Source organism: Neolamprologus multifasciatus, chromosome 18 (genome assembly GCF_963576455.1).
Source record: "Neolamprologus multifasciatus chromosome 18, fNeoMul1.2, whole genome shotgun sequence".
Lineage (NCBI taxonomy): Eukaryota > Metazoa > Chordata > Actinopteri > Cichliformes > Cichlidae > Neolamprologus > Neolamprologus multifasciatus.
Window position 1 is genome coordinate 35,842,285 of NC_140456.1, and position 18,725 is coordinate 35,861,009.

At 45.7% G+C, this 18,725-nt stretch overlaps 3 protein-coding genes across 4 annotated transcripts in view; 1 reads left to right on the plus strand and 2 right to left on the minus strand.

The window, feature by feature from the left end:
- The window catches only part of LOC146498557 (protein NLRC3-like), a 75,177-nt gene that overhangs the window by 22,019 nt on the left and 34,433 nt on the right, over positions 1–18,725 (minus strand). The window lies entirely within an intron of this gene.
- LOC146498558 (acyl-coenzyme A thioesterase 11-like) lies at positions 6,190–12,052 on the plus strand. Its single transcript, XM_085140057.1, has 8 exons — positions 6,190–6,696; positions 7,443–7,498; positions 7,607–7,673; positions 8,669–8,752; positions 8,827–8,960; positions 11,130–11,297; positions 11,371–11,497; positions 11,569–12,052. The coding sequence occupies exons 1-8, from the start codon at positions 6,298–6,300 to the stop codon at positions 11,695–11,697; spliced, it is 1,164 nt and encodes a 387-aa protein (XP_084996183.1). The 5' UTR covers positions 6,190–6,297; the 3' UTR covers positions 11,698–12,052.
- On the minus strand, positions 11,422–18,716 carry LOC146498559 (protein FAM151A-like). Its single transcript, XM_085140056.1, has 10 exons — positions 18,576–18,716; positions 18,261–18,418; positions 16,278–16,418; positions 16,021–16,170; positions 15,791–15,953; positions 15,429–15,486; positions 13,924–14,013; positions 13,688–13,764; positions 13,436–13,572; positions 11,422–13,179 (listed from the first exon to the last, which is right to left on the minus strand). Exons 1-10 carry the CDS (start codon positions 18,638–18,640, stop codon positions 12,989–12,991), a joined length of 1,230 nt encoding a protein of 409 aa, XP_084996182.1. The 5' UTR covers positions 18,641–18,716; the 3' UTR covers positions 11,422–12,988.

Sequence of the window (18,725 nt, forward strand, 5' to 3'; positions counted from 1 at the left end):
ATTCAGACTCTGTTATTGAAGATGTTGTTGGTACAAAGTTCATCTGCTGCTCACATGAATCCATGAAAGATTTATTTCTCTGAATGTTTCTTCAAAGCTCATTTCAACCTGTTGAAGTCATGAATGAAAGTGCAGACTGAGAGTGGATCACATGATGTTTAAGGTGTGTCATGTGACATGTTCTGTATTGTCACACATGTCTCGATTGTCCCTGATATCATAGCTGCTCAAACACTGATGATTATATTCAGGGCTGGACTGGGACAAAAAATCGGCCCAGGCATTTTGACTACCCATATGGAAAAGATATTTATAAATCTTATAAAGTTTGTATCTGTCTCGTGTGAAACTTGTATGAAAAGCATACAAGAGTGAAAACAGATTTAAGATCCCTTGAAAAATTATATAATGAAACTTGTATGTTTTGGATACTTACTAAAACAATATATGAAAGTAATGAGAAAGTGGCCACTTTCATGAGTAAATCATATAAGGCTCACGTGATTTACTCATTTCTTTTCCATATGGGTAGAGACCGGCCCACCAGGTATTACAGGAAAAACCATAAATCCTTTGAATGAAAACAAACGCTGTTGTCACAGTGATGTACACTGTCTTGTTGGTATATATGCATCAATCTAATAAACTTAAACCTACACCATCCTCCCTATTCTGCTGTTCTAAACAGTACCTGAAAGTAGACTGCTTGGTGGAGTTAACCTCCTGAACTATCTACAACACATGGTGAAAACCTGAAATTAAGACAGAGAAGACTAGAGGTGAGACATGACCATTACTGATTACTGATGACAGATTTAGATATATTTTCATAAACCATTCATTTGCCACATCAATAAACAGCATGGCAGGGCAAAATATTTTTTCTAACTTGGCAACCTTTAAAAAGTGAGAGGAGACAGAAAGACAGGTGAGAAAGAATAAAAATTAAACTGACTTTTTGATGGCATTTTACACACAGTACTGGTGCAGTATCTAGAAAATGTGGGAAAATACTGGCAAAATCAGCTGATCATTGATCAGTTTCATGATTGAAGTAGAAACAGGAGAGAATGAGAGAAGAAGAGGCAGCTGTGCAGCAAAGACAGAATAAATCGCGCAATATTTTCTCTGAATACGAGACCATTCCGTTTTTTACGGGACGGTTGGAAACTCTAATAACTAACCTTATAAATAAAATAGGATAAAACAAGTTCAACATCAATAACATCAAAGCACCCGCCCAGCAGTATATAAACTCCACAAAATATGAATAAAAACAGACAGGAATATTATTCCAGATTAAATAAACTTAAAAAAACTTTAACTTTAAATATTTTGCTCTTCATAAAAATATATCCTGTCAAAATTATGCAAGTTAGAAATATGAACATGCTGCCAAAACCCCAGAAAAAATAAAGGAAAGCAAACACAAGGTTGGAGCCGCATGTAGACGGAGCTGGGCGTAGCTGCAGGGGTGGAGCTAATAAACTGTGCGGGCCGTTCAGTGTCGTACTTTCCCTGAGTGCATCATTACACTGCAGCTCCACCTGAATCTGCACAGGTGCAGCAAAGTCGGCTGACTTGGTTCAACATTACTGCAACAGGGAAAGTGAGGCAGGCTGCACTGGTGCATTAGTGACATGACATCATACATGTCCATGAACTGACAGGTTTCCTTGCTGAGCTCAAAAACTCTGAGAACTTTTATCCCAACTCAGCCAGCGGACCTCTGTATGATGAGGAATGTCGGCAAACTCTGAATCTATTTCCCACATAAAAGACTGAAACTGACGGTGATTAAAACTTTTAGCTCAGATAAAATTTACGGTCTGCGTTACGGTGATCATTACATGCTCCATTTTTAGGACTTTACCACACAGCCTTTCCTGGTGTGTGATGCAGTGATCTGCTGTTAACTCACCGGTACAGTTCTCCTGCATCTTTACTCGCATCCTGCTGACTAGTCCACTTTTTTCACCGCACAACACCGGCGCTCCATCTGTTGTAAGTCCAACAAGTTTGTCCCAGGACAGTTTCATGTCGTTACACTTTGACATGCGTTTTAAAAATGTCTTTTCCTGTCGTTGTCCCGTATGGAACGCCAGGACTGCCATAATGAATTAATTAAATACACCATTAAATAATTAATTAAATGTGGCAATAATTAATTAAAATGGGAATTAATTAATTAAATAAATAGTTATGACACATGTAATTAATTAATTATGTATTTCACATTTTAATTATTTATTGACACATTTAATTAATTATTTAATGATATATTTATTTATTTCATTTTGGCAGTCCTGGCGCCTGGCTCTCATCTTGAATTAATTTTATCTGTCAACCTCACCCATCAAACGCAGGGGGCGGGGTTAACGCTGCCCATGCAGCTTCTCTAACATTTGATTGGTTGCCGTGCAAAGTAAGTCAAAACAGGTCGATCCTAGATAATCGATTGCTTGTGTAGACTTGGGGCAGCCAGGTATCCCAGAATGCATTTCAAATCACAGGCAGCAATGGTGGTGGTGTAGCTTTAAAATACCCCGTTTTTCTGTCACCAACGACACTTTTAACAGTGTTTTAGCCGCGAATGTCGCGCTGTAATCTTCACGTCTGGTCAGGTTGTCAACATAGAACATGTTTGTGCTCAGATGTTTTCAGAGATTTCAGTAGCTCTGCTAACAGTCAGCATGCAGAGTGCACAGAGGGAGTTACGTTAACCGGTTTGTTTACATATTCCACTCTCCGTGTTCACATGTTGCATTCGCAGATTCTCATTTTCACCGAACGATCGTCTCTTTCCACCTGCTCTTGTGTCTCTGTGCTTCTGTAACATAAAGAACGAGCTGACATTTTTCTCACGAAACCAGCGATCAGCTCAACAGGCCCTCAGTTTACCTGCATGCATCCTCCTCCTCACCTGTCAGCTGTTTAACACCTGCTGCTAATTCAAGAAACACGCCCACGTTACCTGGTGATAGTCACAGTTTAACTGGGCAGCCGGTGCTCGATATTACGCAACGTCAGCACATTTTTCTGCACAAGATAAGTAAATATAGTTTTTCCCGAGCGCAGAGCTGCTGGAGCTTGTTTCCCAACAGAGCACTTTATAGGCGAACCCACTTCCAATCACCGGCACAGCTTTGAAACCTCACCTGAGTTTTAGCTCTCAGTGTTAAACGCTGGACTTAATTCACTCAGGTTCTGTCTGTCGGGTCACGTTTACTTCGCTGTTTTATTTACAACTGAGCAAATCGGTTTGGCTGAGGTTAAAGTTACGTTTCAGAACTGCACAGTTTTACAGACGTTTAATGGTTCACTGGCACATGTGTTAGACTGAACTATTCGCTTTTCTTTATCTGGTGTGTTTTGGATTTAACAGTGAATTTTGAGATTAAACTGACTTTTAAAATGTTTTTATACAAAGAGGAAAGAGAAGGCGCATTTCCACCGAGAGGAGCAGAGTTTCCAACTACATGTTCATAATGCAGACTGCAACCTGCACAGAAATATTATATCATCTGTTTTTTAATAGTTATTCTAAGCACCAGCGATCTGTTAGAATTTTTAGAGTTTACTTAACTAAAAATAAATGAGGTTAACATATAATTTGTGTGATTTTTTTTCTCTCTCTCTCTTTTTATTCATTTATTTATTTTTTTGCTTTTTCGGTCATGTTATGTTTAACTGTCAAAGGTTTGTTACAAACTATGAAACACATGGTGCAGACTTCTGGATGTTAGAAGAAAACTAATACTGCTCATGAATGAGACTAAAGGCAGGAAGGTGTCCTTTAAAACTAAACATGTTAGTAGGACCTCCCTATTTATATCATAGTTTATGAAATAGCACGTGTATTTCAGTAATAGCTACTGATTTCAGTGTAGTGGTGAACAGTCACACAGCTCACGTGGGTGTTATCTGTGATACTCCTTAACTATAATTTATCCAGGTTAACTTCAGTTAACTCTGAGCGGCTGGATCGACGGAGGTCAGACAACAATTTTACATGTATGATCTTAAAACAGGACACAGCCATTATCCGTCCTGGCCTCATATCAAATGTGAACGCAGACTGAGTCTATGTTTGACGTTTGCTTTATATCTAATCTTCCTCTCAAACATTTAAACAGCAGCGAGTCTGCAGCTGAGGGAACACAAACTCAAACTGTCTGAACAGGTTTGCTCGTTTCTTGCGTTCATTTGGTGATTTATTAAATGTATAACTGTTATTCTAATCTGCTGCTGAGTCTCTTACGCTGATGAAAATGCAGAAAACACAGATCACACCTGTTCAACCAATCGCTTTCATTCCACTTTGATCTGTGACAAACTGACGGTTCATCTCTGTTACAGTGTTGTTAGACTGCTATATTTGTGTGTTCTTTATGCTGTAGATGTTCACGTCTCTGGAATAGTTGCAGTATTAAGGATGCTTTTCTGTAAAATCATATTGATATGAGCCGTGAATTATTGGTAGATGACAGTTAGATTAGTCAGCTGGGAAACTCTGTGTTACCTCAGAGAGCTGAAGATATCGTGGACATGCTGACCTCGCTCTGTGGTGTACAGGTCCGTTTACCCTCATGATTAATATTCACAATAAAAATATTAGCCGAACATCATGAAGTCTGTATGTGTGTCATAGTGTCGAACAACCTTTGTACAGTTAAAGTCAGCAGTTACTACATGAGGAAACACCAACGTTATCTCTTTTATGCGTTTATCAGGTCACGCTGATGACTGAACAAAAGCCCAAAGATCAGCTGTTAATCGAATTTATTTGCTCTCTCTCCTCCTTAAACATGTTTTTAATGTTAGTTATAATTCAGAATTGGCGACTGAAACACGTAGGACACATAAGAACATCAGGAAATAAAACCCTGATAAATATAACCTCAGTAAAAGAAGTCAGTGTCAGCGGGGTTATTACAGGTGTACCGGGACCTGCGCTTTGTCGGCGGTAATAACAGCTCGATTGCTTGCGAGGCGAGCAGGTCTGTCCCCCGCTTTGCCGTGAGACTGGGCAGACATCTCCGAAATCATCGAAGCACTATTGCAAAGAGGCTGTATCTTGACAAACCGACCAGACACATGAAGATTAAACCACTACATTCTCAGCTAAAAAAATATTAAAACTGTATTTGGTGACACACAAACAGGGTTTTTCAAAGTTCAGTTCTGTTAGTTTCCACATGCTGGTTGTTGTGTGCTAAAAACAATGGCCACCAGGCCAAAGCAATGGTTTTGAGTCGATCAGCGTTAGCCCCGCCCCCTGAGTTTGATGGGTGAGGCTGACAGATAAAATTATTTCATGGTGAGAGCCAGGCGCCAGGACTGCCAAAATGAAATAAATAAATATATCATTAAATAATTAATTAAATGTGTCAATAATTAATTAATTACATGTGTCATAACTATTTATTTAATTAATTATTGACACATTTAATTAATTATTGAGGTGCTGACGGCTGCTGTCAGAGCGATTTGGTTTTGGTTTCTTTGCCAGATCTGTTGTCTGAAGACCAACAAGGAGACCCAATGGATTTACTTTACCAAGTGGATCATCACAGCTTTGCCGTATTGGTCCATTTGATCGACCTTTGTTGTTATTATTTATTTTATTTTCAGTTGTTACAGACGGGACAGACATGACTGAGGGATAGGAAAGGGAGAAAGAAAGAAAAACAGAAGGGGAGAGGGACAGTGAGGAAGGAAACATAAAAAGAGAAAGAAGAGAAAACAAGCAAAAAAAACAGAGCAACATACTAAACACAACACCATCACGTTAATCTAGCTAAGTGTAAACAGCAGTAAATACTAAATATTGAATGTTGTTGTGCAGCACGCAGGACAGACAGCGCACAATGTGCTTTGAAGTAGCAGCCAAGAAAGGTGTAGTTTATGTCTATGAACAGTGAACACCCGTGTGCTCACCTGTGTGGATCAGCGCGTATGGATCCTACACACAGGTTTGTAAATGAGGCCCAGCTGTTTTACATGTGCACATATATGTGACTGTTCAGTGCATCAGTGTGTCATCGTACCGCTGAGACATGACTGTCAGATCATGCATGAGGTGTGTTTGAATCCCAGGTAAACACATTTGGAGGGCAGATCATGGCCTGGATGGTGAATGTAGCTACAATCGCTGCCAGGTACAGTCAGAAACACTTCTTTCCTTCATATTTTTACCTAAAAATAGGATGCATCACTGTGACCTTTGACCTCCATGTTGTGATCAGTGTAGTTCAGTCCTGGTGCAGATTAAAGGATCTGTCCAGCTGTATCTGTATGAGTAACCTGAACACGGCGAGCGCGTGGGAGGTCGTGGCCTATTGTCTCTGTGCTCTTTGCTTGCAGTCGTCTGTCTCAGGCTCATCCCACCCTTCGAGCCATCGACATGTTCACCTTCAGAGGACCTTCTCAGGTTGGAGACAGATTGCTGCTGAAGGCGATCGTGAACAATGCCTTCAGAAACAGGTATCCCAGAACACTGGCTCAGCGCTGCAGCTGTGCAGCAGACAGAGAACTGACACGTGTCCTTACTGCAGCATGGAGGTGGGCGTGCGTGCGGAGGCCTACCACGAGGAGGGGCCTAACCGACACATAAACTCCGCCTTCATGACCTTTGAGGTGCTCGATGATGGCGGGAAGCCACGCACATTACCACGGATACGACCTGAACCCCTGGTGAGTTAAGCTAACTCTCACAAACGGCTCATTAGCGTGCTGCATCCGTAAAGTGTCTGGATGTGACGCGGCTGTCTGTGATTGGCTAATACTGACTGAAAGACATGAAATCTGCTTCAGAATTTGTGGTATGAAACCGCACTCTGATTGGCTAACAAGGTGTCAGTCACAAGACATCAGCCTGTGAACGTTTGATTTCACAGCCAGACTCCTGATAACAGCTGATCCAAGGTGAGCTCAGAGAAAGCAGCGGGTGACATCAGTGTAGCTGGGTCGGTCTTTTACACCGCCCGTGGTGCTGATGGATGGACGAGCAGGAAACATGGCCTCTGGTGGTGTTGTTAAAAAGGGTGGAGCAGTAGATTGACAGTTGGTGTCAGCTTCATTCACACTGTGGTGAAGCAGTTTGTGGAGATCGTCCTGTAGAATAAAACATGAGTATCATAAACAGAAGGTGCAGAAACACTCGATTAACCATTAAGCCGAAGGCTGAGCAAAGATCAGAGCTGTGAACTTCAAATCATGTTATCAGTCATAAACCCGTCTGATGGAGCGACCATGGTGTCGTTACAGGCTGAAGGGCGCTCGCTGTAGTCGTAGATCGTTATCAGCACCAACAAACACCGAGTAATAACACTCCACTCAGTTTGTAGCACAGATCGGTGTACTGGTCATGAACTGGTGCTGGGAATCTGCCTGCTGTGTTACACACTGGTGCCCTCTGCCTGTGTGTCTCTCATTTACAGGAAGGACAAAGGAGGTTTCAGGAGGCAACAGCCAGGAAAAAGATCAGGCTGGACAGGTACATGTCTCCAAACAGCCCCTAAAGTCTCTGCGTTTACATCAGCTTTTGTTGTGCAGCTGCACAGACCCACAGTGCCATCATCCTGATTCCTGTAACTGTGTTTAGGAAGTACATCATTTCCCGCACGCAGGGGGAGGAGCCTCTGTCTGTTCCCTGGGATCCCACCAACCAGGTGAGGAGAAGCTCCACGCGTCACCTGTACTGCTCACGTTAGTCCACGACTCACGGGAGAGAAGTCAAACCTTCTTTACATACATGTGTATATTACTGTATTACAAATAACAGACAACTTGGCACTGATTGTGTAGGCACCTTGTTGCTAGCAGCTTGTCACAAAAACATCATTAGTTCTCATTTCTGTAGCTGAATCTATAAAAACCGGACATAAAACAGTATTTTTGATTTCCACAGAGCTGCTCATCAGCTGTCGTTGATGATGTCACAGCCTGTGCTTGAGCTGGACACAGTAAACCTTTAATAGGCTCATTTAGTTTCTTTTCACCCACATCAGCGTCTCAGCTGTGTGTCGGTGCTGCGTCGTCACGACTTTTGGGACATGATTTCTGTTTCTTTCTTAAAGGATGTTCAGTGATTTTATTTGTTTGTTCCACTGCAGTTTATATGTCAGTGTATGATCTGACCGAGCAGACCTCAGCGTGTTTATGTCCCACTTAGCTCCAAAGCTGAGCCACAGTCAGACTCTCACCGCGCCTGCAGACTGATTTAGTCGACAGGCCGACGAGTCGCACCGCTGTGCTTCACCTTCACTGCAGATGAGAAATAGTGCTGCAGCAGTTTGTCTTCATTTTGCACCCTTAATACTTACACTCTTCCTTCTCTCACCAACCAATCACAGCAGATGGCCCCGCCCCTCCCTGAGCCTGGTTCTGCTGGAGGTTTCTTCCTGTTAAAAGGGAGTTTTTCCTTCCCACTGTCGCCAAAGTGCTGCTCATAGGGGGTCATATGATTGTTGGGTTTTTCTCTGTATCTATGAAGCGCCTTGAGGCGACTTTTGTTGTGATTTGGCGCTATATAAATAAAGTTGAATTGAACTGTTGGACGGCACTGATTCATATATAATAAGTAGTATTTGAATGGCGGGAGGCGGCCTGCTAACGCTGAGCTCTGGAGATGAGTTTGTGGTGTTTCCTGTGTTTGTGCTTCCAGGTGTATCTGAGCTATAACAACGTCTCAGCTCTGAAGATGCTGGCAGCCAGAAGCAACTGGCGCCTGAGCTGTGAGAAGGACCAGGTATGTGCTTCTCACTAATGAGCTGTTTGTTTGTGTGAGTCTGCCCCCATCGGTGCTTTATGTTGTGTTCACAGGTTCAGCTTTACACCCTGGAGCAGAAGTCCGTGCTGAGTTTCAAGATCGAATATGAGGTGGACGTTCCTGCTCACAGAGCCTTTGATTTACTCGCTGAGCTGAGCAACAGGCCGAGCTGGGACTCGCATTATAAGTAAGACTCTGGGACTCGTCTGTTTGACCTTTGCTACGATCAGCGGTTTCTGTGCTTCACAGCAGCAGTCGCTCGGCCCTGTTTCTACTCGCTGCCTCGGTATTGTTCTCCGATTCCAATGATGGACTTTTCTGAGGCTCAGGGTTAAAAATAAGCGATGTGTGGTTTAGGTTCATGCTGCTCACTTTGCACTGAGGCTGACATGTTATCAGTTAAGGTTAAAGTGACATTAGCTGTGAGGGCCTGTCTGTCTCTTTATTCTCACGTTTAAATAAAAGGGGAACGGTGGCTCTCCCCCAGCCGAGCCAGCCTGCAGATGAAACTCATCCTGGCTGCTTAGATTTGCAGCCTTACCCTTTGCATTGATCTCATGACCAGCAGGTGGTGGAAAGAACATGTCTGTGGAGGAGGCGGAGCTTTGTCTCCGATGCTGCCAACACCGTGGGCCTGTGCTGGTGGAGCAGACCACTGTGGGAAATCCCAGTTTTAAAACAATAACTGGATGTTGTGGATCGGTCACTGAGGTATCACAGTGGGACAGGAGTCTGATTTTTGATTTACAGCTCCATCTAATATGCTATCATTGAATCAGGCCTGGGTTCCCCCCTGCGTCTCCCTGGTTCTCCCTGCGTCTCCCTGGTTCTCTCCGCGTCTCCCTGGTTCTCCCCGCGTCCCCCTGGTTCTCTCCGTGTCTCCCGGGTTCTCCCCGCGTCCCCCTGGGTTCTCTCCGTGTCTCCCTGGTTCTCCCCGCGTCTCCCTGGTTCTCCCCGCGTCCCCCTGGGTTCTCTCCGTGTCTCCCTGGTTCTCTCCGTGTCTCCCTGGTTCTGCCCACGTCTCTCTGCGTTCCCCCGCGTCTCCTTGGGTTCCCCCCCGGGTTCCCCCCCGCGTCCCCCTGGGTTCCCCCGCATCCCCCTGGGTTCCCCCCGCGTCTCCCTGGTTCTCTCCGTGTCTCCCTGGTTCTCCCCGCGTCTCCCTGGTTCTCTCCGTGTCTCCCTGGTTCTCCCCGCGTCCCCCTGGGTTCTCTCCGTGTCTCCCTGGTTCTCTCCGTGTCTCCCTGGTTCTCCCCACGTCTCCCTGCGTTCCCCCGCGTCTCCTTGGGTTCCCCCCCGGGTTCCCCCCCGCGTCCCCCTGGGTTCCCCCGCATCCCCCTCGGTTCCCCCCGCGTCTCCCTGGTTCTCTCCGTGTCTCCCTGGTTCTCCCCGCGTCTCCCTGGTTCTCTCCGTGTCTCCCTGGTTCTCCCCGCGTCTCCCTGGTTCTCCCGGCGTCCCCCTGGGTTCTCTCTGTGTCTCCCTGGTTCTCTCCGTGTCTCCCTGGTTCTCCCCACGTCTCCCTGCGTTCCCCCGCGTCTCCTTGGGTTCCCCCCCGGGTTCCCCCCCGCGTCCCCCTGGGTACCCCCGCATCGCCCTGGGTTCCCCCCGCGTCTCCCTGGTTCTCCCCGCGTCTCCCTGGGTTCCCCCCGCGTCCCGCTGGGTTCCCCCCGCGTCTCCCTGGTTCTCTCCGCCACTCCCTGGTTCTCCCCGCGTCCTCCTGGGTTCCCCCCGCGTCCCCCTGGGTTCCCCCGCATCCCCCTGGGTTCCCCCCGCGTCTCCCTGGTTCTCCCCGCGTCTCCCTGGGTTCCCCCCGCGTCCCGCTGGGTTCCCCCCGCGTCTCCCTGGTTCTCTCCGCGTCTCCCTGGTTCTCCCCGCGTCTCCCTGGGTTCCCCCCGCATCCCGCTGGGTTCCCCCCGCGTCTCCCTGGTTCTCTCCACGGCCCCCTGTTTCTCCCCTGTCCTCCAGCTTCCTCCACAGTCCATGGACATGCAGTTAGTGGGTTAGGTTAACTCGAAACTCTCACATAGGTGTGAATGGTCGTGTTTAGCCCTGCGACCGACTGGCGACCTGTCCAGTGTGTACCCTGCATCTAAGACGGCTGGGATAGGCTCCACCCCCTGCGACCCTGAGAAGGATAAGCAGCAGAGATGGGTGGAGATCTGGGTGATGTCATCACCAAGCCCTTTGTTATGTAGTTTCCCCTTCAGTGTCTCTATGCACGAGCTCCACCCTCAGCTGGTGAAGCACAGATGCAGCTGTTTGCCTCTGCCGTGGATACATGTGGAGTAAACTGCAGCTCAGTCTTTAAACAGTGCTGTCAGTCACCTTTTTCACAGTGTGTATGTGTTTCCTCAAACAGGAAGTGCGAGCTGATTCAGCTGGTTGACAACGATGACTTCATATATCGTGTGGTGACTCCATCGGTGCGTCATGGCGCGATGGGATCTCCCACTGCAGCCAATCAGGCAAAAGGGATTCTCCAGGACTTCATCCTGTTGGCCTCCAAAAGGAAGCCATGTGGCAGCGGGTCAGTAGAACCAGATCCATCCACCTGTGTCCTGCAGGATTTCCTGATGCGTTCCCTTTCTGTTTTCCTTCAGAGACCCATATGTCATCGCCCTACGCTCAGTGTCCCTGCCCACTCAGCCTCCCACTGAAGGCTATAACAGAGGAGAGGTTCTGTGTGCTGGATTCACCATACTGGAGACCAAAGACAACAAGTCACTGGTGAGAACAACAGCATCGTACATATACTCTTATCACAGCTGGCTGTTATTAGTGTGTTATCTTTCTTTCAGATCAGCTACTTTAACCAGGCGTCTCCGGAGGTCCTTCCCTACATCTCCACAGATATTGCCGGCCTGTCCTCCTTTTTCTACCACACCTTCTGCTCCTGCAGCCAGTACTTGACCAGGAACAGACTGTGACAGCGGCAGCAGCCTGTCCGAGGCTCTCCTCAGCACCAGACGCTCACTGTAGGGACAGCCTGCTTGGTTTATGTGGTGGGAAGACTTTATGATCATTTCATGGATTGATACAAAGGTCAGCAGTAAAAATCTACTTGTTAAGTGAGTAAAATCAGCCGCTGTGTCAGTCACTGAGTTGTTAAGCTGCTGTTCATGTTTGAGGTACATGACTGTAACAGCTGTACAGGTGTGGGCTTGTACTTAATGCAGGTTCATTTTAACACTATAACTGTTTGCTGCAGTTCAACATGACGAGCTGGTTTAAAACATGAATATTCACTTTTTCCACTGAACTACAATAAAGTGTTGTGTTGTGTTTTTTTCTTGTTTTAATCGAGTGATGGATGATTTTCTTTGTTGTAAACGTTCAAAAATCAGCATTAAAAGTACCGAGTGAGACTGAGAGCACTGATGTCACCTGTGACACTTTAAAGATTTATGGATGCAAATAAATGCAGTGCTGCAGTCAGTAAGAGAGGCGGGCTGCATGTGAAGTGTTAGCTACAGCAGGAGAGCGTTTCATATGTGTGCGCCGTGTTCAGCTGCCAATCACAAACCTCAGACTTTACAGTTACAGTTACAGTTACTTTACTTTACAGTTTGACATCATCAGGATGAACAGCTGATCTGTGACATGCTGCATTATCATGAGGTGATAGGAGATCGTAGCTATGAAGGGACGGACAGGCTGTGACCACGACTGATACTCAAAGGGACAAATGTTTGCCGCACCTCTGCAGCAGTCGCTTCCCCGTTGTCCAACACGCCGCCTCTGTCCACTGCGGCTTCAAACACTGATTTCTGATCAAGCAGCTGTGCTCTGTACTCTCTGCTCAGCACAGCTGTGAACACTTCTGTCGCTTTCATTTCTACCAAAACAACAGATAGTTTTCGTTTTTCACAATTGTTACTGTAACGGTCAAAATCCCAGGACATCAGCAGGTTCAGAAATGTTCAAACCAGCTTTTCTGCCACCAAGAGTCACTAAGAACATCATCCTGATGACCGATGTGAACACAAAGGTTCAGCTGCCACATGACGTCATACATCAAGTTCACTTTAAAATTACCTTGAGAAAAACCTCATGAGGGATCGCTGAATGCTTTGTGGCACAAATGAGGCAGTTTCTTGGTGTTTCTCGCCACAGTGCCACACTGTCATTCATAATGTTACCACCAGATGTTGCTAGCATATGTAAAGTACAACTTTGAGAGCGTGCTTTGCCCGGGCGTTTCAGTCTGGCACGTTAAAATCAGGTTATAAACCCTGAGGTGTAAAACGTTTGTGTCAACCTGCCTGAAAGCCGATGGAGCAGGGAGGCCCGGCCGGTGACGGGAAGCAAAGCCACAGCCAGGCGGTTCATGAGGTCTGAGCTGTAACCTGGGTGGAGAAACTCCATCAGATCTCCTCCAGGATAGAACCTCCTCACGCTGTCCTTCTTACCTGTGAACACACACAATGAACGCAGGAAGAACTAAACAGAAGCAAACTCTTCTTCATCTCAGAAGCTTAAACAAATACACACAATGAGCAAAAGGTTTAGTTTTCACTGATTTTTCTAATAATGTTTTTATTCTTCAACAACAGTCAGAAAGAACTCACTGAAAACAAATCTGTTGATTTGAATAAATCACAAACACAATTATTATTTTACCCAAACATAATCTGTGTAAATCTGCTCCACATAAACGCTCCTCACCTACAGCCTGCTTAAATTCTGACAGCGTGGGTTCATATATGTCATAGTAGACTTGCCACGGGTGGGTGTTGTCACGGACAAACAGCAGGTCGCTAACGCTGGGGTTAACAGAGCCCTGCCACAAAGTCAGGCTGAACCTAGACACAAAACATACCAGTCAGTCTGTGGCGCTCATGGACAGACAGCAGCCCCCAGTTACTGGTTTGCAGATTTTCAGTCATTGCCATAGTAAACTTGGAAGTTATCTGTTACCGTGGTGACTGGTTGAGGAGCCAGCTCAGGTGCTGCCAGCCGCTGCGAACCAGCATGGCGTGGACTGGGAACGTCACCTAAGAGATGAAACGTTGAACAGTCAGCTCTGCCTTTCTCCGACACCTCAGCGCGTTCTCATCCCAGCACGTAACACACCGACGATTTGTCCCAGGCGTGTTGGGATGGGAGCGTGTCGAACACCTACTGGGACCACTGAAACCTGGATTCACACTCACCCTTTGAGGTACGTCTTTGATCATGTTATACATTTCTTCCACCATGGCTCTGGAGTAGGTTTCGTTTGTGAGCTGGTGAATGTAGAGTACCTAAAGAAATAAAGCAGGTACAGCTGTTGTTCAGTCAAAAATATAAACCATGTGTTTACCATCTCCACTGGGTTCAGGCCAGGTGACTGTGGAGGCCAGGCCTCCATCACTCTCCCTCTTGGTCAAACAGCCCTCACACAGCCTGCAGGTGTGTTTGGGGTCATTGTCCTGTTGAACAATACATGATGGGATGTTGCTGCAGGATGCTGTGGTAGCCATGCTGGGTCAGTGTGCCTTCAGTTTAAATAAATCTCCAACAGTGTCACCAGTAAAGCCCCCCACACCAGCAAACCATCAACTCCATGCTTCACAGTGGGAATCATGCATGTAGAGACCATCCATACACAAAGTGGAACCAAAGGTCTCAGATTTGGACTCATCAGACCAAAGCACAGATGGTCTAATGTCCACTCCTCGTGTTTCTTGGCCCAAACAAATCTCTTCTTGTTGCTTTTCCTTAGTCGTGGTTTCTTAGCAGCTGTTTGACCATAAAGGCCTGATTCACACAGTCTGCTCTGAACATGTAGAGATGTATCTGCTACTGGAGCTCTGTGTGACATTTATCTGGGCTCTAATCTGAGCTGCTGTTAACTTGTGATTTCTGAGGCTGGTGACTCGGATGAATGTATCCTCAGCAGCAGAGGGACTCCTGGTCTTCCTTTCCTGGGGCTTCCTCATGTCAGACAGTTTCATCGTAGTCTTGATGGTTTTTCTGACTGCACTTGGGGACACATTCAAAGTTTCCGACTGACTGACCTTCAGTTCTTAAAGTAATGATGGGCTGTTGTTTCTCTTTACTTAGCTCATTGGTTCTTGCCATAATATGAACTCTAACAGTTGTCAAATAGGTTGGTACACAGCTAACAGCCCTGACTTCTGCACAACACGACTGATGGTTCCAACACCACCAATGAACCCTGACAGGCTCACCTGTGAGGTGAAACCATCTCAGGTGACGACATCATGAAGCTGAGAGAAGGCCGCAGCTCTGTCAACAAAACAAAGGGCGCCTACTTACAGGAATCTAAATACATTTAGAGTTATCATTTTTTCCTTTGCTACATAATTCCATATATCTTGCTTTGATGTCTTCAGTATCTGCAGTGTAGAAAGTAGTAGAAATAAAGAAAACCATTAAATGAGAAGGTGTCCAAACTCTTGATGGGTAATGTATGTCAACATTAATCCAACTGTCTTTAATTTTAGGGATCACAAGAACATAAAAGCTGTTTTGTCTACTTTAGCTCAAAGGATTGTTTTGAAGCTCAAAGTTAAAATTCTTCTTTGAATTCTCTCATAAATGTCAGTTCAGGATTCCTCGAGTCTCTTCCTGTTTCTGACAGGAACATTCCCAGAGCCTCGTCACATGCCTGCTACAGTGGTTCAATGGGATTCTTACTGTGAGCATGCTATACCTTCCATCCAGGAGACAAAGTCACATCTGGAAACTTGTCCTGAACGAGCTCCAAAAACCTGAAAAAAGAGGGAGACATGGACTGATTCTTACATAGCGCTTTCCTGCTCTCCCAAGTTCTCCACACCACACTCACCCAATCACTTTCTTCTAAGCTTTTTAGTGCTTCCTAACTACATTCATGCTGAGATCGGAGAGCAACCTGGGGCTAGCATCATGCCCAGGGACACTTGGCATGCAGACTGGAGGAGCCAGGGATCGAACCACCAACCTTCCGATCAGTCTTTAGATGTTAGACATTTTCCCTTCCTAACTCTGAACTCTGTCCGAGGGTCTGTGTCCGGTCTAGCTAGGATTTCATACCCGCTTCCATTGACTGGAGCTACAAAGCTTGGAATGTTGGGGCCTCTGAGGATGTCTGCATTCAGCCACACAGGTCTGTTTATTCCCTTGTTGCTTTCCTTTTGTTTAAGCAGGTCCAGTGACAAACCCACTGATTCCAGAGCCTTAAAGTCCAACTTGATGCCTGCAAACAAACACGCCTTTAAAAACTGATCTGATGGATGTTCTGTGGAGACAGCTCTGATCTGTACCTTTTCCAGAAGCCAGTACAGCATCTAACCATTCGTCGAGAGTGTTGTCACTATATATGTCGGGAGGGTGTGCCATGATCGGCACTGGCTTCTCATCAGGGGTCCCATAACCCATGAGAGTGACGTCAGCTTCCAAGATCATGGTGTCACCTGAAAAGATGACAGGAGGCGGTGTTTTGTCTGTACCTGACTGTAGGTTCAGGCACCAACACCATCAAATAATGCAGTGTTGTCTGTGTGAGTTTGGGTGTTTTTACCCATGAGCGCTTTGTACATGTCCTCCTTGCTGTTGGCTCGGTGAAACCACGTAGCCAAAAGGCCGTCCGCTTCACTGATGTTCCCCGTCTGCACCAAGTACTCCAGCATGTCTCCACCAGAGAACAAGGCAGAAGAAGGAGCTGAGGGACACGATTGGACAGCAAGACAGTGACAGAGTCATAGGTACGTAGTCCCTGTCACAGCAGAACTGGGAGCTTTCAACTCAAACAGCCGACGGTGTGTTTTTGGGGAGGCTGCTCTTTGTTGGGAGAGCAGTTTGTTTAAAGTTCATTCATTTCTTCAGCTTAAAGATTCTGTTTAAACCCATCCTTGTCATAGTCACACAGTCAACTCCAGGTCTCTGCATATAATTATATCGTTTCTTTTTTGTTTGTTGCCCAATAAAGACGTCGAAATGCTGCTTTGTGGCAAAACTGGTGCCAGACTTGAATTTTGATGGTTTGTGTATGAACTCTTTGTTTGAATGACATCAACCCCAGACTCAGAAAAAGTGTAAGTGGTCTCAGTGTTTTTGACAGTAACAGCCCTGTGACATCATTTAGCCATCAGCAGGTTATCAGGTTCATATGGATGTAGGTCCAAGTGCAAAACACCCCATGTTTTACTATTTTTACATCAATATATTAATTCTACAAGATAACAGCTACAGTAGCCACCTCTTATTTCTTTATGTTTTCCTAGGAAAATACTAAATGGGAGCAATGTATGAAACATGCAGCCTGTACAGGTCTAACGAGCTTCAAAGATTTGGTCCAAACAGCCTAACCTGTCTCACACGAGCTCTCGTCTCTTTGGGAATATTTAACCTGAAGCTCCAGGTCCAGTGTGGCCAGTCCACAACAATGACCCACTGTGTGTTTTTCTATCATGATATGCTTTTACTGCACTGGCAGTGTGTTTGGGATTGTCAGCATGAAGCCATTGTGAGACAGATGGGATTTGAAAGTCTGCACTGGCTTAACGCTGCAGATACTCATGAAGGCTTTTTTCTTAGTGTCTTTTTTAAAGAAGCTACTGTCACATATTACTCAAAGAGACCAAGGTCTAATAGCACAAAACACATTGTGTAACATTATCTTTGTTACATTTCATGTCAATTGATTCAAAAGTCACACAGTTCAAAGCAGCCGTGTACTTTTTGTCCACATGACTGTGGTCCTGTCATAAGACCAGAAGCCAAATGATGAGCACTCATGCATCATGGCATTGCAATGAGCTGCAGTATGATATCAAATGAACTTTGATCACTGTAACCACTGATTTTAGCAGCAGCAATATAAAGTTGTGATGCTGACACAGCGAGTATTTAAGTGTCACGTTTGGAGAAGGCCCACTGCTGGAGGCTGCAGCACCCTGTGAAACCCTGCAACACTGTGGGCTGTTTCACCTGTGCAAAGACATCTTACTGTCACTGTACACTCAGGTGAACTCTACATGCAGTAGGTATGTATGTCACAACACTGCCAGTCGTGAACTTTGACCTTCCAGAACCACGGCTAAGCCTACAGTCTGTGTTTGTCCTTATTAGACAGACACGGTGAAGAGGAAGGAGGGGGACACACGCAGCAAAGGGCCGCAGGTCGGACTCAAACCAATGTGGTCGCCTGCTCATCCAACTAAAGCAGGTCTTTGAGATACAGGTCAAAGGTTAGGTAAAAGCAGTAATGTCACAGTTTACTGATGGTATACATGACAGCAGTTAAAAAATCCTGAACTGAAATATTTGGAAGAACTATGGTGCAAATAGAAAACAAGAAACAAAGCTTTGGCACGTCTGCTCAGATTTGACTGTTGTTCAGATCCAATGCAGAGAAAATGCTTTGAAGAAAGGCCACAGGTGGGTAAAGGCTGCTGCATGGTGATGAGTAATAAATACATTTACTCAGGTACTTTTCATCATCTGGATCATAAAGTTGCATCATTGTTTTATCATTTATATCGTACATATTGTAAAAATGTACCTGACGTCTTAGTGAGCAGCACAACAGGCACAACGATGACAGTCAGCAGCACGATGAGCACAACAGCCACAGACGACATTATCAGCAGTCGTTTGGGCAGCACGCCACGCTTCTTTTGACCTCGCTCCACTCGCTGATCGTCAGCCTCGGGCTCCATCCTGTGGGAATACACGATTAATGCTCGTCTGTCTATTCTGTGTTAGAAGCAGCATTTCAGCATGTTGTAGAGGTTTACCTGAGCTTACACGTGCATGTCTCACAAGTGTACATGCTGCTTCATCTATTTTATTAAAGAGCAACTGATTTGTCTCCAACCTGTTTTGCTTTCCTTCTGATCCTCCAGCAGTTCGTTCATCTCTCCTTTTAGCCTCTCCTGCCATTCTCACACGTCTTTCTCCTCCTGTCCAGGTTCAAATGTCTAAGAAGTAGGAGACCTCAGGGAGCGCTCACTCTTCTTTTATACGA